This window comes from Haliotis rubra, unplaced genomic scaffold (genome assembly GCF_003918875.1).
Source record: "Haliotis rubra isolate DU_JTF1 unplaced genomic scaffold, ASM391887v1 Scf549, whole genome shotgun sequence".
Lineage (NCBI taxonomy): Eukaryota > Metazoa > Mollusca > Gastropoda > Lepetellida > Haliotidae > Haliotis > Haliotis rubra.
In genome coordinates this window covers 372,607-396,730 of record NW_025767245.1, presented here as the reverse complement: position 1 = coordinate 396,730, position 24,124 = coordinate 372,607, and the positions used below count along the sequence as shown (strand labels likewise).

Sequence of the window (24,124 nt, the reverse complement as noted above, 5' to 3'; positions counted from 1 at the left end):
TGCATTATTTACAGAAAAAGTTTTATGTACATGTGATGTCCACATAATATTGCCATCCTCGATAACTCCAGCGTATACGTTCCGATAACCCTCCACTATAGAGGGTTATTGGAATGTATGCCCTGGAGTAATCGAGGATGGAATATTGCTGACTCCAGTAATAAATAACCTTCACAATAATAATATGGCTATTACTCCAAAAGAGTTTTAGATAGAGTATTAAAGTGGATTTTCAAACTGAAGTCTCAGAAAATATGCATCAAAGTCAACAGGTCCTTGTTGTAACCCTTATGTTATGATTACGTTTGTTTCTGGTCCTAGCGATCGCTAATGACGAACTGAAATTAATTAAGGGAAACGGTTTGAATCAAGGAATACACGATTAATTCGTATGAGGTAAGGGTGAGGGACAGGATTCTGATGATGTGATTTGTTCCAGCTGCACATGATAGGAGAGGGAGGGAGCCGAGGGGCCATACTGGAGGCGGCCTTACTCAAGTTGCTGCACTGTGGGGGTGAGTAGGGCCAGCTGCACTTGATAGGAGAGGAGGGGAGGGAGCGAGGGGCCATACTGGAGGCAGCCTTACTCAAGTTGCTGCAGTTGCTGCACTGTGGGGGTGAGTAGGGCCAGCTGCACATGATAGGAGAGGGGGGGAGCGGAGGGGCCATACTGGAGGCAGCCTTACTCAAGTTGCTGCACTGTGGGGGTGAGTAGGGCCAGCTGCACTTGATAGGAGAGGGAGGGAGCGGAGGGGCCATACTGGAGGCAGCCTTACTCAAGTTGCTGCACTGTGGGGGTGAGTAGGGCCAGCTGCACATGATAGGAGAGGGAGGGAGCCGAGGGGCCATACTGGAGGCAGCCTTACTCAAGTTGCTGCACTGTGGGGGTGAGTAGGGCCAGCTGCACGTGATAGGAGAGGGAGGGAGCCGAGGGGCCATACTGGAGGCAGCCTTACTCAAGTTGCTGCACTGTGGGGGTGAGTAGGGCCAGCTGCACGTGATAGGAGAGGAGGGTAGCGGAGGGGCCATACTGGAGGCAGCCTTACTCAAGTTGCTGCACTGTGGGGGGTGAGTAGGGCCAGCTGCACATGATAGGAGAGGGAGGGAGCGAGGGGCCATACTGGAGGCAGCCTTACTCAAGTTGCTGCACTGTGGGGGTGAGTAGGGCCAGCTGCATGACATGATAGGAGGGCCAGCTGCGTGATAGGGGAGGGAGGGAGCGAGGGGCCATACTGGAGGTAGCCTTACTCAAGTTGCTGCACTGTGGGGGTGAGTAGGGCCAGCTGCACTTGATAGGAGAGGGAGGGAGGGGCCGAGGGGCCATACTGGAGGCAGCCTTACTCAAGTTGCTGCACTGTGGGGGTGAGTAGGGCCAGCTGCACATGATAGGAGAGGGAGGGAGCGAGGGGGCCATACTGGAGGCAGCCTTACTCAAGTTGCTGCACTGTGGGGGTGAGTAGGGCCAGCTGCACTTGATAGGAGAGGAGGGTAGCGGAGGGGCCATACTGGAGGTAGCCTTACTCAAGTTGCTGCACTGTGCACTGTGTGGGGTGAGTAGGGCCAGCTGCACATGATAGGAGAGGGAGGAGGGGAGCGAGGGGGCCATACTGGAGGTAGCCTTACTCAAGTTGCTGCACTGTGGGGGTGAGTAGAGGCCAGCTGCACATGATAGGAGAGGGAGGGAGCCGAGGGGCCATACTGGAGGTAGCCTTACTCAAGTTGCTGCACTGTGGGGGGGTGAGTAGGGCCAGCTGCACATGATAGGAGAGGGAGGGAGCCGAGGGGCCATACTGGAGGTAGCCTTACTCAAGTTGCTGCACTGTGGGGGTGAGTAGGGCCAGCTGCACATGATAGGAGAGGGAGGGAGCGGAGGGGCCATACTGGAGGTAGCCTTACTCAAGTTGCTGCACTGTGGGGGTGAGTAGGGCCAGCTGCACATGATAGGAGAGGGAGGGAGCGAGGGGCCATACTGGAGGCAGCCTTACTCAAGTTGCTGCACTGTGGGGGTGAGTAGGGCCAGCTGCACGTGATAGGAGAGGAGGGTAGCGGAGGGGCCATACTGGAGGTAGCCTTACTCAAGTTGCTGCACTGTGGGGGTGAGTAGGGCCAGCTGCACGTGATAGGAGAGGAGGGTAGCGGAGGGGCCATACTGGAGGTAGCCTTACTCAAGTTGCTGCACTGTGGGGGTGAGTAGGGCCAGCTGCACTTGATAGGAGAGGAGGGTAGCGGAGGGGCCATACTGGAGGTAGCCTTACTCAAGTTGCTGCACTGTGGGGGGTGAGTAGGGCCAGCTGCACTTGATAGGAGAGGGAGGGAGCCGAGGGGCCATACTGGAGGTAGCCTTTACTCAAGTTGCTGCACTGTGTGAGGGGTGAGGGTGGAGGGCCAGCTGCTGCACTGTGGGGTGTGAGTGATGCACATGATAGGAGGAGAGGGAGGGAGCGAGGGGCCATACTGGAGGCAGCCTTACTCAAGTTGCTGCACTGTGGGGGTGAGTAGGGCCAGCTGCACTTGATAGGAGAGGAGGGTAGCGGAGGGGCCATACTGGAGGCAGCCTTACTCAAGTTGCTGCACTGTGGGGGTGAGTAGGGCCAGCTGCACATGATAGGAGAGGGAGGGAGCAGAGGGGCCATACTGGAGGTAGCCTTACTCAAGTTGCTGCACTGTAGGGGTGAGTAGGGCCACTGTGCTTGATCTGTGTTAAAGTTAAAATTGTATTGCAATTTATAATTCTCTGCAACAAAATTATTCTTTACACTCATGAAGTGGAAGGGAACATCCACCAACTTACATATCTGCAAAACTACATGTGCAAGAGTGGAAATTATTAATCATTGGTTCTGACTTGTGGAATCTGTGTCTGTTTGTTGTCAGGGACACAGATTATTGGCATGAGTGCAACTCTGAACAACATCGGAGACATTCAGACATTTCTGCAGGCAGAGGTGTACTCCAACAACTTTCGCCCAGTGAGTATAGACATGTACAATCTACATGCATGTAATCAAACTACCATGATGGAGATACACAAAACTAACTTCAGTCACCACAAAGCATCCCCACCAGCTTGAGTTTGTTGAGTCGACTTATTGAGTTGATTGTGTTCAAGCAAGGTAAACAGTACTTCAAGTATTAAATTCTACAGCTGATGGAAGTGAGTTTGTTTTCTGCCTGTAATGGAGGGGTTCTAATCTGTATTTGAGCTCCTAAGGGTCATCACAGGTCATGACCAATGGACTAGTATATCAACTGTGTTGTTGTACATTTAGGTAGTTAAAGTGATCTGCATGACAAATTCCGATGGTTAATCACCATCCCTGCTCGCATGTTTATGTTAGTTTTGTTTCTTGTATCTGTCCAATCAGGCTTTTCATTGAGAGAAATAAAATATGAAATTACTGGTATGTCCTTTGCCTTTAGAGAACACAGGGTGATGTTCAAATGATTCATCTGTGATTTCTACCAGGTGAAGCTGACAGAATATGTGAAGGTGGAGGATAGCGTGTTTATGGTGGACAGTGGTCAGGTGGCCCTGAGGGGGCAGGACATCCTCAAGCATGACCGGGTCACCATGTTCCCAGTAAGTGGTCTCGATACATTGATACATCGATACTTATTCTAAGACGATACAATTATCGATACATTCGAAACTGTGTCGATATTTAGTTTTGAAAGTATCGGTTTAAGTATGTTTATGTATCGTTTACATTTTGCAATTGTATCATGTTTTTTGATGTTATGAGAGTTATAAATGATTATTTTTGATGCACAAAGATGGGAAATTAGACCTTTTGATATCGGAGAATTAAAAATGTTGATCTTTTCTTGGACAATTATGAAATATGAAATATTAATGTTCAAAATGTAACTAAATTTACACAATAATGATGCAAAAATAGGTATCGTCATACATATCGAAATGTGACATGGGTATCGTGATACGTATCGAATCGTGACATGGGTATCGTGTTACATGAAACTTGTGTATCGTGACATCCCCAGATGTAGGTGAGATAGGTACCCAGCCAGTCTAAGTAAACTTAGGCTCAGTATTATTTGTTACACTGCTATACTGAGTCTAACAAAACCTAGAAGAAGGTCACGTCAGCTAACCTTTGAGTGACCTATGACCGTCCAATCAAACGGAGACGGCCGAACGGTTTAACCAATCAGACAACGACTACTTGTTAGAGTTCAGCGGGACTTACAAAACGGTTTTGGGATTTTCTCTTCCCTGCTCGCTGACACTGATCTATCAACAAACGAAAATCCATATAAAACAGATATTTGACCTGCAGTATATATGCTTAGGGGTTTCTAATGACATGGTTACGATTTTATTATATTTTCGCAAGATGACATCCTTGAATATTGACAAAAGCGCTATTTTCGAAGACTGTTTACTCATTGCGTTTTTCACTCGGAAGCGATCGTGCAGAAAATAGCATTCGGAATCATTTGAGTTTTTTAGGTAAAGGTTCAAACCGTATGTGCGAATGTTAAGTTTTGTGATTTGGTAAGCTGTGTTCTGATTGGTCAGTCCAAAAGTTAGCTGACACGACCTTCTACTAGGTTTTGTTAAACTCAGTATGGCAGTGTAACGAATAATACTGAGCCTAAGTTTACTTAGACTGGGTACCCAGCACTCCTGTCAGTTGAAAAAACTAAATTAGATTGTGGTTGTGCCATTTTATTTCTGTTGTTTAGCCAGTTATTTACAGGCCACTGTCATTTGGAGTTTATTTCCCACTTGTGTATTATTATATCTTCACCATGTTCACTTGAAGGTAGCAGTGAGTAGCCTAATTGTTACATCATTCACTCATTGCATGCAACAACAATGTTTAATCCTTTCAAGGCAATGGTGGTACAACATTCTTCTTTCAGGAATGACTCCAATGTCCACAGCTTCAGTAAAATGTCCACTGTTTCAGTACTGTGTCTCCTGTATGACTCCAATGCCCACTGTTTCAGTACAATGCCCACTGACTCAGAACAATATCCAATTTTTCACCACAATGCCCACTATTTCAGTACAATGTATCCTGAAACACTCCAACGTCCACTGTTTCAGTACAATGTCCTCTGTTTCGGTACAATGTCCACTGTTTCAGTACAATGTATCCTGAAACATTCAACGTCCACTGTTTCAGTACAATGTCCACTGTTTCGGTACAATGTCCACTGTTTCAGTTCAATGTCCACTGTTTCGGTACAATGTCCACTGTTTCGGTATAATGTCCACTGTTTCAGTACAGTGTCCACTGTTTCAGTACAGTGTCCACTGTTCCAGTTCAATGTCCACTGTTTCAGTACAATGTCCACTGTTTCGGTACAATGTCCACTGTTTCAGTACAATGTACACTGTTTCACCACAGGGCCCACTGTTTCAGTACAATTTCCACTGTTTTGGTACAATGTCCACAGCTTCAGTACAATGTCTACTGTTTCACCACAATGCCCACTGTTTCAGTACAATGTCCACAGTTTCAGTACAATATCCACTGATTCAGTACAATGTCCACTATTTCACCACAGTGCCCACTATTTCAGTCCAATGTCCACTGTTTCACCACAAGGCCCACAGTTTCAGTACAATATCCACTGTTTCACCACAATGCCAACTGTTTCAGTACAATGTCCACAGTTTCAGTACAATGTCCCTGATTTCAGTAAAATATCCACTGTTTCACCACAATGCCCACTGTTTCAGTACAGTGGCCACTGTTTCACCACAATGCCCACTGTTTCAGTACAATGTCAACTGTTTCACCACAATGCCCACTCTTTAAATACAATGTCCACTGTTTCAGTACAATGTCCGTACAATGTCCACTGTTTCAGTACAATGTCCACTGTTTCACCACAATGCTCACTGTTTCAGTACAATGTCCACTCTTTCAGTACAATGTCCACTATTTCAGTACAATATCCTCTTTTTCACCACAATGCCCACTGTTTCATTACAATGTCCACTGTTGCAGTACAATGCCCACTGTTGCAGTGCAATGCCCACTGTTTCGGAACAATGTCAACTGCTTCAGTACAATGCCCACTATTTCAGTGCAATGTCCACTGTATCGGTACAATGTCCACTGTTTCACCACAAGGCCCCCAGTTTCAGTACAATATCCACTGTTTCACCACGATGCCCACTGTTTGAGTACAATGTCCACAGTTTCAGTACAATGTCCATGATTTCAGCAAAATATCCACTGTTTCACCACAATGCCCACTGTGCCAGTACAATGGCCACTGTTTCAGTACAATGTATCCTGTAATACTCCAATGTCCACTGTTTCAGTACAATGTCCACTGTTTCACCACAATGCCCACTGTTTGAGTACAATGTCCACTGTTTCACCACAATGCCCACTCTTTCAATACAGTGTCCACTGTTTGAGTACAATGTCCATACAATGTCCACTGTTTCAGTACAATGTCCACTGTTTCACCACAATGCTCACTGTTTCAGTACAATGTCCACTATTTCAGTACAATATCCACTTTTTCACCACAATGCCCACTGTTTCACCACAATGCCCACTGTTTCACCACAATGTCCACTGTTGCAGTGCAATGCCCACTGTTTCTGAACAATGTCAACTGCTTCAGTACAATGCCCACTGTTTCAGTGCAATGTCCACTGTATTGGTACAATGTCCACTGTTTCACCACAAGGCCCCCAGTTTCAGTACAATATCCACTGTTTCACCACGATGCCCACTGTTTGAGTACAATGTCCACAGTTTCAGTACAATGTCCATGATTTCAGCAAAATATCCACTGTTTCACCACAATGCCCACTGTTTCAGTACAATGGCCACTGTTTCAGTACAATGTATCCTGTAATACTCCAATGTCCACTGTTTCAGTACAATGTCCACTGTTTTACCACAATGCCCACTGTTTGAGTACAATGTCCACTGTTTCACCACAATGCCCACTCTTTCAATACAGTGTCCACTGTTTCACCACAATGCCCACTGTTTCACCACAATGTCCACTGTTGCAGTGCAATGCCCACTGTTTTGGTACATTGTCCACTGCTTCAGTACAATGCCCACTGTTTCAGTACAATGATGACTTAAAGAAGCAGGACCCTGACCATCTCCTGGGTTTGGTGATGGAGGTGATTCCCAATAACTCCTGCCTCGTATTTTGCCCCACCAAGAAGAACTGTGAGAATGTGGCCATGATGTTGTCTAAGCTGATGATCAAACATCACAGGTAAGTGTTTCCTTATGTTACAAGGCCATAACGATCTAGTCATTCAATGCAAATCTCTGTGAATAGGTGCATACCCCAATAGGTTCCAATCCCAGCTTTGCTGTTTACATTTCTTAGTTTACCAGCTTTATAACCATGCTTGTGGGATGATCTTTAGTAATAAACACCTTAATCTGCAATACTGTCCTCCCACATCAAACTGGCATGCCATCCAACTTAAATAAGGTTCAGCATTAAACCATACTAACATCAAGGTCTTCTGTGTCGGGTTGGATGTGTTTTGTGTCTTACATTATTTGTTATTCAGTTGAATGATACCGTGTCCGTATTTAGAATATGTCTACAGCTATGCACCTTTTGTGCTTTTAAATCTCCCCATATATGTCACAATGGCTTAATATTTAAATAATGGTGTCAAAAGATATCAAACCAAACACATCTTCGGCACTTTGTGGTATTATTTATATTCCAACAACAAACAAAATATCATTTACTAATCATACTGGTCACACAGTGACAGAATTATTGATTTTTTAGTAAAAGTGCAGATTTTAATGAGATAATTCCTGATGTTTTCTGTGACCGGCGCCTGATGTTTTCTGTGACGGCGCCTGACCAAGATAATTCCTGATGTTTTCTGTGACTGGCGCCTGACCAAGATAATTCCCCATGTTTTCTGACACAGACACCTGACCACAGTAAAACGCACAGAGAGGAAGCAACTGCTCCGTGAGCTGTATCGTGACGGCAATGGTCAGATCTGCCCCGTCCTGGAGTACACCGTCCATCTGGGTATTGCCTACCACCACAGTGGCTTGACCATGGATGAGCGGAGACTTGTGGAAGATGCCTACTCCGAGGGGACTCTGTGTCTCCTCACCTGCACCTCCACCCTGGCTGCCGGCGTCAACCTCCCCGCCAAGAGGTCAGACACCTGGGGGGTTACCAGCATTGATGCGGGGATTTATGTGGGATTCTAAACTAAGTACTATGGGAGATGAAATGATAAAAAAAATATGGAAAATTACAACTGGGATATTTTAAAAGTTGTTATTTTTCCTTATCCTGACTCATGCTCTTTTTGCTTGTCTTCTTCTTCTTGCGAACATAGTGGAACACTTGTATCTCCCTAATTGAAGCTCCCTTCAATGTAAAATCACTAATTAGTACTCACCACGAGTTACCTCCCTTCCACAAGCGCGGGAACAAGAGCGCCACCTCCACCCATGTGCCTCACTCTCTCCTTGTTCGCCCAGTGAGCTGGACGTGAGAGCGCCTGTGTCTCCCGACACAATTATATATTGATATTTAGTCGTGTTTCTACTGTTTATTCACGGGACGCCGTGTTGTTTCAGTGGATTACGTTGATAAAAATTCTGTACTGTTGCACATTACGTTTTTTATTCTGCTGCTGATCCGCATTTAATATGCCCTAGCTGTACTGCGCCATGTTTCATTTTATTCACGTTGCAGTTGCGGTACTAATTTATCCAATTCTGCCTTTAATAAATAATTACTTTGCGTTTGAGGCTGGCGCAGCAGATAGGTCGCGTATGCAGAGAGTCTAGCCATGACTGATACACCTGAACCCTCGCCAGTCTACTGCTGTTGGTTAGAGCCCCCTCCCGTCTGGTGTTCGCTAGAGTGGTGGAGAGTGGGGCGTAGTCGCCGCCTCAAGAAGCGTCCTGCTTCCCCAGACATCGCATCGTCGCTAGCCGAAGACTAGAGGGTTTCTACTGCATCTCAGCGACCTCTGAGGGGAAATCAGCGAAGTCTACTTGAACTTTCTCAGCGAGATTGTTCCCGTCGTGAATTTGGGCCTGTAGAGTGATGATCAGCCGATCATCATGCCTGATGTACATCAAAGAATGACCGATGTCGGCAACAGTGATGTCAGCAGATCAACATGCAGCCTGATGTACCAGCGCTAATATTCTATGATCTTCCTGAGGGTCCGTAAGCTACCAACACTCCAGCGCAGAGACTTGGCACCCCAGGGCAGCGTCGACCTCTGAGGGGAAATCAGCGAAGTCTGCTAGGACTTTTCTCAACCCCGAGATTGTTCCAGCAGCTGAACTGGGCCTCTCACGATGATCAGCGATCATCATCCCGACGTCGTCGCCACAAGAAAATCTAGAATGGATACTTGAGCTTTCTGCGAAGTCTCGGCGTCCACCGAGGAAATCTCCTCAAGGTCTCCATATATTAGCCACTTTCGTCATATATAGCTACTTCGTCAGTCCGTTCAAGACATGCATAAGTTGTCTATCAACGCTGTATGCCATATGCGATCTATAAGCCTCCACGCGAAGACAATTGCACAGGCTATTTACAACACAGAGCGCGATGGCTGTATTAATTAGTCAACGGCGTTTCATAGATCTTCACAGGAATCAACCTTTCCGTATAGATTGCTAGAATATGCAATCCCGGACTACGATACGATTATCTACATGCGTGACCATTACGCACATCTGCAGACAATTCAATATCGAAATTGAACAGCAGCCTTGTTACAGCGAGTATAACTCATAATCGTCAAAGTTTCTGAGAAGAAATATGTACAACAAGTTCACCCAGCAGGCACATCAACGTTGTTTCAACGTTGAGAATAGGTTGATCCTCAACGTTGAAAATAGATTGAAAATAGGTTGTATATGAAAGTTTTTTTGACGTAGATATCCGACGTGGAATCAACGTTGAAGTTTAACTGATTATCAACGTTGAAAAAAGGTTGATCCTCAACGTTGAAAATAGATTGAAAATAGGTTGTATATGAAAGTTTTTTGGCGTAGATATCCGGCGATGGAATCAGCGTTGAAGTTTGACCCGATTATCAGCGTTGAGAATAGGTTGATCCTCAAGCGTTGAAAATAGATTGAAAATAGGTTGTATATGAAAGTTTTTTACGTAGATATCCGGCCCGATGGAATCAATGTTGAAGTCTGACATATTATTAGCGTTGAAAATGGGTTGTTTAGGTGTGATTTTGTGTCTGGGAGGTATTACGCTTTCCTGTACATACTTCGCATTTCATCTTTAAACTACAATAAAAGTAGCACCAAACTCCTGCATCAGCTAAAATACCCAAAAAGCTACCTGCAATAAACAGTGTTCAAACTGAAAATTGCAGTAAAAGCTCTTACCTGATAAAATACTTGGATTTAAATTCCACATTCAATATAATGTTCATTTAAGTTTTATGTCAGTTGGACGTATAATTCCAGTAAGAAGAAAAGAGTATTCCAAATTAAGAAAAACTATTTACTGTTGTATTGTTACCTTGAAAAGGTGAAAATTGTCGAGAAGACATTTTGTCTGAATTTCAGCTCTTAGACAGACCCCTGAATAAACACAATGCAATTACTTTCACCATATGAAGGGATCCAAGATGACCAGGAACTATACCTGAAGACAGCCCATAAAACAAGTCACTTTTCATGAAATCTTTATGAACACACACGCACTTTACAGAAAACATGGTTTAATGCATAATGTAAAACATCACACATGACATAGTCTGTAGGTGATCTCTGTTGTGCTAATAACACAATATCATCTGCATATAGCATCAAAGTGACATTTCGCCACCAATTTCAATACCACAGTTCAGATTTTTCAACACAATTACAACTCCAAAAACACAATTATCAGCTCCTCCCCTTTCTGCCACTCCTGCCTGGCGGTCAGGTGGATACTTCAGAAACGTTCCTAACTCTTTCTTGAAATTTGCTTGGATGCATTCCCATCTCATTCCCTTGAGATAGGACACATTCTGAAATTTTATATTTAAATACATGAATAATTTATATGGAAGATATATTGTCTTAAATGATTCAAGTATTTGTTTAATCAATCACTTGAAAGGTTCATTTCACTGCTGTAACTTGGCATGTGAACATATGAACAGCATCAATACAAAATATGGCCGAAAAGTGTAAACAATTTATATTTTCAACCGAAGGAATGGAAGTTTTCTTTAACATTTTCAAAGAAAATCCTCAATTGCAAGTTGATTATTTAATTAGACTATGAATTACTGGTAGGATGAATTAGGCGATGCTTTACTGTCATATTATTTGCTATGGTCATGATGAAAATGCTGCACTTGGTAATTAACTTACCAGAGATGATTGAATACAACCTTGTACTCTTAAAAAGAAAACTTGCCGTTTGCCCATCAACATTCATTCTTGACATCAAATTGTTTGACATCGTCCTGCAAAATAATGGAAGATTGTTGTTATTCTGTCAGATTTAGTTTTCTTTAGAGATTCTAGGAAATGATTATTTCAAATTAATAGGAGTTGAACTGATGTAGCAATTTTGCTACCAGGAGTCATAAATTGTAACAAAGCCATTTTACATTAAATGATAAGAAAACAAAATGGGTGGTGGTTCACAGGTCAAAGAACAAGTCTATTGTGGGAGGTCTCCCAACACCATTTGTTCCCAAACACAAGGAAGTATGGATCATGAATTACTGAAAACAATAATGAGCTCTCATAAGTATACAATATATTCTCTATTATCTACTCTCTCTCTCTCTCTTTGTCATTTGTACAATCATAAAACTCAGATAAATAACTTTTTATAATTCATAAATGTTTACACTTAATCTCTTATAGGGCAGCTTAGAAAATCTCTCATATAATGAATTATGTGTGCGTATTATCTCTGCGACGTCATAACTATGCTTCTCTGAATCATGAACAATACAATAATGAGATTAAACTCTACATTGCCAGAAATAATCTATCATACCATGAATAATAAGACATTGAATAACATCTCTTACAACTCCAATCTACACTCAAAAAGACTTAAATGTACTCGTAAACAAACATCGCTGGCTAAGCAAATTCTTGGAAACAGTGCATCGCTGACTCTCAATTCCAAGAAATGGAAGTCCTACTCTATTTGACCAAAGGGGTGACAGGTGGCCAAAACATATTGAAATGTAGGTCATACACTGAAAATAACTCTGATTTAAAACACTACAAATATACACCTTCTCTCTAATATACTCGATAGATGATCTTAACAAGGGAAAATGTACATAAAATGCTGATATCTAACAACACCTGTACTTTAAATAATGCACTCTTCTAAATCTCAGTATGTTTCACTGCAGACATATTAGATTGCAAATAATGAAAAACCTACCCTTTGACAATAATAAAAAACATCATATTCAAATTCTACAGCTGACTAAATACCTGAAGAGTGTGTTTCCCAGCAATAAACATCTCTAATATCTATAAATGTATGACTTCTGTCCTCTCGTGCTATCTTGCATCCAGCTGTTTTCTGGGCGAAAAACAATATGGCAAGCAAGGAGTGCTCATTAAACTAAACATCTCGGGAGAAATCATTGTCAATTTTTCTCTTAAATGATCAACCTTAATATATAAATGAAAATAAAGACCAACTATTATCACCAAAAGACCAAACATTATCACAAATATTCAAAACAGGTGGTAATGAAAGAGCATTATCATCTTTCTCTTAAACTTTGTGGTGGATATACTGGAAAAAAAGTGAAATGTTAAAAGCGTGTTACCTTAGCCTTGCTCCTTTTGTGTGATCCACAAAATTGCTGCCACCAGTCTTCGGAGATGAGATTTCTGCAAATTCCATTATAAAATCTTATTTCATAATTAAATGTTCCTTACATTAAAATTACTTCTTTTGTATGTAAGATTTTAACCTTTAAGAGACATGAATTATCATATCCCTTCCAAACAAGTGTGTAAGAATGAAAGTCTGTGGGTGCAGTTTTGTTAATTGTCCCATCAAAGAATCATTAAGCGAAGTTACACTTTTGTAAATAAATAAAAGTTCAAATAAATTATATACAATTTCATCCTTAACAAAGACTTTCACAAGACATTTTAAAGTGAAAATTTTCGTTGCATTTCCTTCTGCCATTCTCCACCACCCCTCCCCAATAATATACATATGTTGATAGGGTTCAGGAAGCGTGCTCAATGCATCAGTTACTGATAGATCTATTCAAGCGAACAAATGTTCATAATAATGGGGTGCAATATAAAATGTTGATTAATCTTATCCGATTTTGTATAGCTGCCCTTAGGGACCGTTCATAATAGTGTATGGCTTTGGGGTGATGTTGACACTACATTACAATGTGAATTACACCCCAAAGTGTATGAGTATGTACAGAATAAGAGGCGGCCCACCCTGCATGTCATGTACATTATCTATGACGCCTCTCCCCTTCCCATAATTTCTAAAGCATGAGTGCGTGTGTACTAAAATGCTGACCCCTTAGCTCCCCCTGAACAAAATGGGTGACACCCCACCCCACCCACCTCCAACCCATACAATCAACACCCCCACCCGCAGCCATATATTTAATTATGAGCGGTTCCTTATATTGATGTACTTCATTGATTATTTGAAAATGTATGTTTGCAAAATTCAAATCAGGTGATAGATGCGAAAGGAAATCTTATTCGATTATATAATAAAATGCCAAATATATGCATGCAAATATATTGAAAAATAACAAAACAAAATTTTGAGAAACATGTACTGTGACATACCGGTAACCTTGTGAGATAAAACATGAGCCCTAATTGGGGTTTCTTGCTACTGCTAGATTTAAGCGGCATTCCCTACGTTTTCATTATACATGAAGGACATACTTACCAAATAAACACCAGCTTGCCGTGAAGATGGTGAAAATAGAAACGATATTGCGTTGAACTTCCGCCAAAGTGAACTGATAGCGATCAGCTGCCTTGCTAACGTGATGCGATAATTAATAGCATGTCGGATATATGGCCAAGCGAGGCGTCGAAGGTCAACATCTGGCTTGTGTTTGAAAGCAAATTGTCGGAATTATACAATTTTCACAGTTTTGTGGGAAAATATCAAATGTAATGCAATTTGGATAACTGATGACTTTTATACCTAAAACTGCGATTTACGTAATATTTCCGTCCGTTGATCGATGCACAATCAAATAATATATAAGATTATATCTGTCACTAGCTCGATCTTGATCTTTTATGAAAATAATGTTCGAAAGGATAGTTGCTAAGTTGGATACCTATTACCAATATGAATTATGTGTCAAATTTGCCAAAGAAACAATTAGTTGACATTTTGTTGGTTCCTTACGTTGAAACAACGTTGACAACTAAACGAATCTCGACTTAACTTTCTTTGGTCGCATGATAAACGTTGAATCAACGTCTATGAAAGGTTGATCAACCAAACAACCAAAATTCAACGTTGATTCAACGTTGATTCAACGTTGTGTGCCCGCTGGGCAGCTTTAATTCTACAATTATGACGATACATTCATGTATACAGTCTACAAGCTGACAACTTGCAAGTTTATTGTACCTTTATATAAGGAAGTCGGAATTATATTCAAAACTTAAGTTACTTTCACGACAGCCAGGAAAATAACCTACCCAGCATTAAAATTACAGGCGGTATTTCGGCGGAGTTTTAGCGTTTACCTTTAACCCTCGAAACCGTGGTCACTTTCGGGTAACCGGGGAAGCTTCACGGTGAAGACCGGCGATTATGCTAATATCAGCGGCGGCAAGATTTTATACAAGGTTTTTCCTGCTACACGGTGACATCACAGCGGGGGTATTCTACAGAATCAAAATGCCTTGTTCTGATTGGACGCGTTGGACAGCGACCTCGCGAAGTCGATCTTAGATTCACAGTTCAAGACTTACGTTACAAGTGACAACTATATATCAGTGAGCGAGCAAGCCTCCTTACAGTCCAGTTAATCTGAACCTTCATGATTGGGCTGCTTTCTTCAGATTAGAGACCTCCCCTGTCAAGTTAGGGCGAGACACGGCAGTCAGGCGATTTTACATGAAGTTCAAGCGAGGACAGACACACCTGGTTGTGCACCTACATCGTCAAGGACTTACGCAGCGAATAACCTAGACGACGGGATACAAGTGGATCTAAATCCTGGCGTCTCCAGACTACAGCTGAATTTCATCATCAAGCTACTAACACAACTAGATGGTTAGTAAACCTACTTAAGCTTTCTGATTGGAGAATTAAGCGGAAGTTTCACCCTCCAACTTGGGGATCTGAATATAGTGCTCCAACACCTCACAAGTGAGGTTTTGAACAACGCCTGGATGACATACTTGGACTCCATGATCACGATGATTCTATCCACGATGGCCAGCAAGAGCACTGTAAATTTATCTCCACCGAACCAAACAGGAGGAAAAAATGCAAAGATTATTTCCTCTATCATCAACTTGCATAGAATGAAGTCTTACGTACTATATCTCCGTTTGGATCAGAACTGTCATACTACGTGCCTACAAGACGGATGGACCCAATCCGACCCTCCATGAGCTTTAATACTCATGATATTAGAGCTAACTTCTACAATTGATCTACACAAATGTTATTTGAAATAATGGAGGGTTTATTTCTGGAGATCCGATATGGTGGTTGCCAACCATTATCTGAGAGATATCACCACCGAGGGCGTCTCAGGTATCCACCAATTCGATCCCATGGTCACTGAAAAGCACAACAGTTGACAGTTCCTCGGAGAAGATAAGTCAATCTTACAGATTTTTACTTATCTTATAACAGTACTAAATAGCTACATGCTATATATAATTTGCTTAAGTTCCTTTTATCATCACAGTACTATGATTATTACATCATACAATATATAAGTTAACAACTCTACAGAGTTTGTTATTATATATTTACCTTAAGTTAATCATATCTTAAGAGTAGTACTATGGTTACATGATAAATGCATTAGCTAACAAACTCTACAGAGTTTTTGGCTATTATATACGTAGCTTAAGTTAATTATATCTTAAGCATAGTACTATACTCATATTGTAAAAATATATTAGCTAACAAACTCTACAGAGTTTTTGCTATTATATAGGTAGCTTAAGCTTATTCATATCTTAAGCTCAGTACTATGTTTATATCATATAAGTATATTAGCTAACAAACTCTAAAGAGTTTTTTGCTATTTGGCTTAAGTGTCATCATATCTTAAGCAATATGGTTACATTATAACATGTATTAGCTAACAAACTCTGAGGAGTTTTGTTATTATATATGTAACTTAAGCTTATTCATATCTTAAGAGCAGTACTATGTTTATATCATATAGGTATATTAGCTATCAAAAATCTAAAAGAGGTTTTTGCTATTATATATTTGGCTTAAGTTTCATCATATTTTAAGCTTTATGGTTACATTATAACATGTATTAGCTAACAAACTCTACAGAGTTTTGCTATTATATATGTAACTTAAGGTTTCCTTCATAAGCTCAATACTAGGTTTATATCATATAAGTATTTTAGCTAACAAACTCTAAAGGTTTTTTGCTATTATACAATTAGCTTAAGTTTCATCATATCTTAAGCAGTATGGTTACATTATGAAATGTATTAGCTAACAAACTCTCTGGAGTTTTGCTATTATATATATAGCTTAAGTTTAATCATATCTTAAGCTCAGTACTATGTTTATAACATAAAAGTATATTAGTTAATAAACTCTAAGGAGTTTTTGCTATATACATTTAGCTTAAGTCTAATCTTATCTTAAGCTTAGTACTATGGTTACATTATAAATCTATTAGCTAATAAACTCTACAGAGTTTTTGGCTATTGTATATGTAGCTTAAGTTAATTATATCTTAAGCACAGTACTATACTCATATTGTAAAAATATATTAGCTAACAAACTCTACAGAGTTTTGCTATTATATATGTAGCTAAAGCTTATTCATATCTTAAGCTCAGCATTATATCTATATCATATAAGTATATTAACTAACAAACTCTAAAGAGTTTTGCTATTATATAATTAGCTTAAGTTTAATCATATCTTAAGCTTAGTACTATGTTTATATCTTAAAGTATTTTAGCTAACAAACTCTAAGGAGTTTATACTAGCATATTAACAAGCTTAAGTCTATTAGTCTTAAGCATTGTATTAATGTTATATATACTTTATCATAATAAAGAACATTGTAATAACCTTTATATGGCAGCTGATAAGTTTGCAGCAGGAATTCATCAGTTCAGTGCCTTTATGAAGTTCCCATAGGGTTATTACAATCATCACAGTTCAAATCACTAATTATTAAAATCAAAGTATTATATATTCCCACCTCCTTTGCCGTAGGATTCTACAAGCAAAAGAGCATGAGTCAGGATAAGGGGAAAATATGTAATTTTTAGAGTAAAATTGATATTTTATACTTATCCTGACTCATGAGTAAGCCCTCCCATCCTCCCACATAACACTTTGGATTTCCTGTAAATTCAAATGTTGGGCTCAGTATATGAGGAGAGAGTGAGGCACATGGGTGGAGGTGGCCCTCGTTCCCGAGCTTGTGGAAGGGAGGTAACTCGTGGTGAGTACTAATTAGTGATTTTACATTGAAGGGAGCTTCAATTAGGGAGATACAAGTGTTCCACTATGTTCGCAAGAAGAAGAAGACAAGCAAAAAGAGCATGAGTCAGGATAAGTATAAAATATCAATTTTACTCTAAAAATTACATATTTGAACAAATTAAGAGATTTTTAATATTACAGAGATTGCAATAATGTTAAACTACCAGTAAGCATTTAAGGCAATTCCTCTCTGATTGCCCCTATTGCCATGCAGTGATATGCCAGTCGCCTCAATAAAAGACCATAATACTTATTGTTCTGTTCTTCCTGTCCTGCTTGTTCTGTTTTGCTCTGGCAAGATTACTGGTGTTAGATTTGACTTCTGTTTATGTCATCTACTTGTATCTTAAGGACCTTCTCTACCTTGGTAATCAGGAAAACCTGTTTGCCATGTGTCCCCATGCCGTGATATGCTGGAATATTGCTGACTGATGTTGTTGGAAATAGCGTAAACCAAATTCAGTTAATCAGCCAGTCTCTACCTTGGTCATCAGGAAAACCTGTTTGCCATGTAAATGTTCCTGAATGACAATAGACTGATTCAGTTCAGTGCATGGAGGGCCAACTCACACATGACCATATTTGGAAGAGTGACGAGTAACAACAAATGAAGTTGCAGTTCATTTGTCACGGATCAGTGTTTATACTCTCAACCACTGGTTCAATGTTCCTGTGAATGATGTCACCCCGTTCCTTCACCCACCAAACATCCTTACTGTGCCTTGCTTGCAGACATCTACTTTACAAGATCTTCTTTTCATTAAGTGCTTATATCAATCTTTGCACTGTTTCAGAGTGATCCTGCGAAGTCCGTATGTGGGTAGTGGTTTCATCAACCACAGTCAGTACAAACAGATGACTGGGCGGGCAGGGCGGGCTGGTATTGATGACTCGGGGGAGAGTATGCTCATCACAAAGAAGGCTGACGCTCCCAAGGTAATCCAGCAACGTCCTCCATTGTATGAATGATTGCAAATGGCTGAAAAACCCACATGTGGGATCTGCATCACTTCAGACTAAACATTAGCTGATATACGACACATTTCTACCAAACTCTATCTATTATGTAACTAGATCTCAAACACTGGGTCATGTTTGTGTTCAAGCTGGTCCACTATGCTACCTGCATCCCAACATGTTCCTTAAGTAACTATTTGAGAGGTTATTCATGAACAACTCCCAGCCCTTGTATGTAGTGTTGGGAATCGGAAACCAAATCCACTATCGATTATCGGAGTACTTGTGGTGAACGATTATCGAATATAATCGAAATATATACATTTTTAATGTAATCGCCAATTTTAAGGGGTTTTCCCCGTGTTTTTTCTAATTAATGTTTTTTTAATAAAAATGCGCATAGCTTTATGCTGTTGAGCGCATGTTTGTTCGTGAATATTCATCAAATTAAATGGTTAGTATACTTAATTCAAGAGTGTTATACAAAAACAACAAAATTCCGATTAAACAAATTATTTTTTTACAATCGATATTCATTCTTAATCCTTCTTTCGATCGATTTTCGATTTTTTTGGATCATCGGAACCCCACTACTTGTATGTGTCTGGCCAGGTGCGTGAACTGCTGACCACGACTCAGGAACCCTGCCACAGCAGCCTGATGTACGATGAAGGGAAGGGCATCCGCAGTCTGCTACTCTCCTCCATTGGACTCAAGGTAATTGTCACACTATGGGTAGAAAATAGCATTGCAGATTTTACTGGATGTAAAGTATATAAAATTACCTTTGACCTTCATACTTCCGTAGTACAATAAGTATGGTTGTATCACTCATTTACGACAATGAAAAGCACATAAGATGTAATCTTGATAAGGGCATTTGTAATATTATGTTATGTTTCGTCATGACCGTACACTTTCTCGTTTGCTTCACCAGTGGTACACAACAAATACCTGCATCATACAGTAGAGCTGTATTCTTGCACTGATATAATAAGTCTAGTGCTGAATCTGAAAGTTGGATATGGAATCATTAGCTTCAGGATTCCAACACTGTTTTATCCCCCAAGTTATTACAGTGTGTATCAATACAAAACACAGTATATTATCCATGTACATACTCAAATCAATATGGGCCTGACAGTCCGGGTTAGAATATTGACCTTCAGTAACCCATGCTTGTCGTAAGTGGTGACTAACGGGATCGGGTGGTCAGGCTCGCTGACTTGGTTGACTCATGTCATCGGTTCCCAATTGAGCAGATCAATGCTCATGCTGTTGGTCACTGGATTGTCTGGTCCAGACTCGATTATTTACAGACCGCTGCCATATAGCTAGAATATTGCTGAGTGTGGCGTAAAACTAAACTCACTCACTCAAATCAATAACACAAATCAATGATTGATATAGTAAGAACAGTCTGTAATGACTGTTGACGGAATGTTACTTCCATTTCAGATTTTGAAATCAACTGATGAGATTCTGAGGTTCATGAAGCAGACCTTACTGTCGGTGCAAGCAGCTGACCTGGGCTGTGATCTGGAAGCTGTCACCAGAGCCTCTCTCAACCAGCTGCTGAAGCTGAAGCTGGTACAGCAGGCCAGGAGTACACCTAACTCGTCTCAGGTGGGTGGACTCACATGTACAGGTGATGTGTCTCAGGTGGGTGGACTCACATATACAGGTGACGTGTCTCAGGTGGGTGGACTCACATATACAGGTGACTTATCTCATACAACTGTACACCATACTTGCATACATACGGAGCAGTGTGTCTATTGTTTCATTCAGTTTCATCATTTTTCCTTATCCTGACTCATGCTTTTTTGCTTGTCTTCTTCTTCTTTGCGAACATAGTCGAACACTTGTATCTCCCAATTGAAGCTCCCTTCAATGTAAAATCACTAATTTGTACTCACCCTGAGTTATCTTTCCCCTCGTAAGCGCGGGAACGAGGGCGCCACCTCCCACCATGTTCCTCACTCTCTCCTTCTTCGCCCAGTGAGCTGGACGTGAGAGCGCCTGTGTCTCCCTACACACGGATATCAAATACAACTCAAGGCCACACCTCCGTTAACAGTCACCCCTCCAAGGTTCGACTTTCAACCGGCTCAACTACCTATGTTAAGAGAAACAGTAGCTACTCTGCTAAGCAAACAGGCCTTAGAAGTTCTGGATCAGCGAAACATCGTACCAGGTTTCTACTCCCCAGTTTTCCTAGTGCCCAAGAAGAATTCCAAGGAAAAGTTTCGTCTCATATACAACATGAGCTATATCCTTATTTATATTTAGTTTGGTACCTCTTATATTCATCTATAGAGGTGTAACTAGTATCCTTATTCAACATGCATTGATAATTATTCGTGTTTCTGCTGCTTTATGCACGGTTCGCCGTGTTTGCTCAGCAGTTTGCGTCAATGAAAAAATCTGCATTGTTTGTAAATTACGCAACCTAGAACCAACGCAAGATCTGCAATTTCTAGGCATACGATTTTTAACAGCCCAGAATCGTATAGTAGTCCCGGAGGACAGATGGATCAAGATCCAACAGTTAATCCCACAAGCCTTACTTTCTCCGCTACCACTACGACAGTGGCAGATCCTATTGGGACTACTCACTTCAGCCCAAGACTTGACAGTCAGAGGCAGGCTTCAATTACATCCGTTACAAGTCCTCATCAATGCGCATCTCGAGGACCCTCTACCGTTCAGTCTACCAGATCACGTCAAACCTCATCTACTCTGGTGGACCAACAGATTGAATGTTTGTGTAGGCGTCTCCTTATTAGAGCCGGAATGGAAACACATCTCTCGTGAGGCGCGTCACTACAAGGTTGGGGGAGCCCACCTCGCCTACAAGACAGTGTCAGGCCTATGGAGCAAACAAGAGAGCAAATATCACATAAATCTGCTAGAGATGCAAGCAGTCATAAACGCCATAAATCACTGGAGCAACTTTCTACAGAACACTCAGTTGATGATTCACACAGACAATTCGACAGTGGCGTTTTATGTGAACAAACAAGGCTCAACAAGGTCACCGAACCTACTGTCCTTTGTTTCCAACTATTCAAGCTAATAGACAATCTAAACATACATGTCAGAGCTTGCCACATTCAGGAGCAAAGAATGTATTAGCAGGCAGCTCTCTCTCGGCCACACCTACCGTCGCCCGACAGAATGGATGCTCCACACAGAGATATTCACTCAAATAATCATGGAAATAGGATCTCCACTAGTAGACCTATTTAGCCACTTGATTCAACAAACAACTGACAACATTAAGTATCGCCAGTTCCAGACCCACTAGCATGGGCAACAGGCGCACTAAGCATATCGTGGGAGGGACTCAGCGGCGTCGCTTTCCGCCACCAGCGTTAATCCCACAAGTCTTACGGAAAATCAGTCAAGCGCAGAGCCTCCATCTGATTTTGGTCACGCCCTACTGGCCAGCAAAACATGGTTTCCAAATCTTATTCAAGAAATCGGTCAACCAATTCTACAACTTCCAGAGCGCTCGAATCTATTGATACATCCGCGCACCAAACAAGTGCATGGGAAACCAGAAGTATTCCAACTTCACGTATGGATTGTATCAAGGCATGCCTGAATAAGAGAGGTTATTCAGCCAGAGCGGCAAAAGCTGTCACGCTTGCACTGCGTAATTCAACTCGCAACTTATACGATGGCACAGTTTTACCATTTATGCTGCAAAGAAAGGATTTACAGCCAGATATGCTACTCATCCTCAAGTGGCGGACTACTTATGTTATCTACGACAAACTAAGAATCTGAAAGGCTCAACTTTGTCCACTTATCTTGCAGCATTAAGCTCTGTCATAACTATGAGAGCGAGCGATCAAATTAACAAAGACCCCAGAGTTACTAAGCTTTGCTCTGAGCATTCCAATTGGAGGATCACAAGCGGAAGTTTCAAGCTCCAGCTTGGGATCTAAATATAGTGCTCCAACACCTCACTAGTGAGGGTTATGAACCATTAGAATCTACATCGTTTGAATCACTGACCCAGAAAACTTTGTTCCTGCTAGCCCTAGCTACGTCTGCCAGGATGTCGGAGATTCACGCCTTGGATTCTGAGAACACGGCTTTGATGATATTCATAACGCCGGCACACCTGGGACTACGGCTGGGATTTTATAGCTAAGAACCAATTGCCAGGTCAACCAGACAGATTATTCCACGTCCCAGCTCTCTCATCCATTCTTGGACCTCAGGATACGATGGATCTATCACTATGTCCAGTAAGAGCACTGAAAATATATCTCCACCGATCCAAACAGAGAAGAGGAAAATTCAAGAGATTATTTATCCCTCTATCTACAGCTCATGAGCGGAAGTCTCGCGTACTACTATCTCAATTTGGATCAGAACTGTCATACAACATGCCTACAAGGCTGCAGGACTCGACCCTCCAAGAGCTGCCAATCCCCATGAAATTAGAGCACTAGCATCAACACTAGCTCTATACGGCAACTGCTCTTTGAATACCATCATGGAGGGCTGTTTCTGGAGATCCGATATGGTGTTTGCCAACCACTATCTGAGAGATATTACCACCAAGGACGTCTCAGGTATCCACCATTTTGGTCCCATGGTCCTCGCTCAACAGTTGACAGTTCCCAGGAGAAGATAAGTCAATCTTACAGATTTATACTTATCAGATATCAGTACTAAATAGCTACATGCTATATATATATTTTGCTTAAGTTCAATCTATTATCTTAAGCTCAGTACTATGTTTATTATATCATACAATATATTAGCTAACAACTCTAGAAGTTTGCTACTATATTTAGCTTAAGTTTCATAATATCTTAAGCTCAGTAATATGGTCACAATTTATATATACATTAGCTAACAAACTCTACGGAGGTTTTTGCTATTGTATAGCTTAAGTTAAATTATATCTTAAGCTCAGTACTATACTCATATAGCTTAAGTTTATGCATATCTTAAGCTTAGTACTTTGGTTACTGCATAAAAGTATATTAACTATAAACTCAAGGAGTTTATGCTATCACATTAACAACTTAAGTCTACTAGTCTTAGGTTTTGTACTAATGTTGTATATACTTTATCATAATAAGTATATTGTAATAGTTATATTGTAATAACCCATATATGGCAGCTGATAACTTAGCAGCAGGAATTCATCAGTTCAGTGCCTTTATGAAGTTCCCATAGGGTTATTACAGTCATTACAATTCAAATCACTAATTATCCAAATCCAAAGTATTATATAATCCCACCTCCATAGCCGTTGGATTCTACAAGCAAAAAAGCATGAGTCAGGATAAGGAAAAATATGTAATTTTCTGAGTAAAATTGATATTTTATACTTATCCTGACTCATGAGGTAACCCTCCGTCCTCCCCACATAACACTTTGGATTTCCTGTAAATTCAAGTGTTGGGCTTCGCTATAAGGAGAGAGAGTGAGGCACATGGTGGGAGGT

General features: G+C 41.1%; 1 protein-coding gene across 1 annotated transcript in view; it reads left to right on the top strand.

Annotated features, from left to right (window-relative positions):
- Positions 1–24,124, top strand: part of LOC124253668 (helicase POLQ-like) — a 46,367-nt gene that overhangs the window by 9,917 nt on the left and 12,326 nt on the right. Inside the window, 8 exon segments of the mRNA XM_046687481.1 lie at positions 440–515; positions 2,875–2,969; positions 3,467–3,580; positions 7,076–7,230; positions 7,916–8,155; positions 18,486–18,627; positions 19,261–19,365; positions 20,107–20,274. Of these exon segments, the coding sequence (XP_046543437.1) occupies positions 440–515; positions 2,875–2,969; positions 3,467–3,580; positions 7,076–7,230; positions 7,916–8,155; positions 18,486–18,627; positions 19,261–19,365; positions 20,107–20,274 (1,095 nt within the window).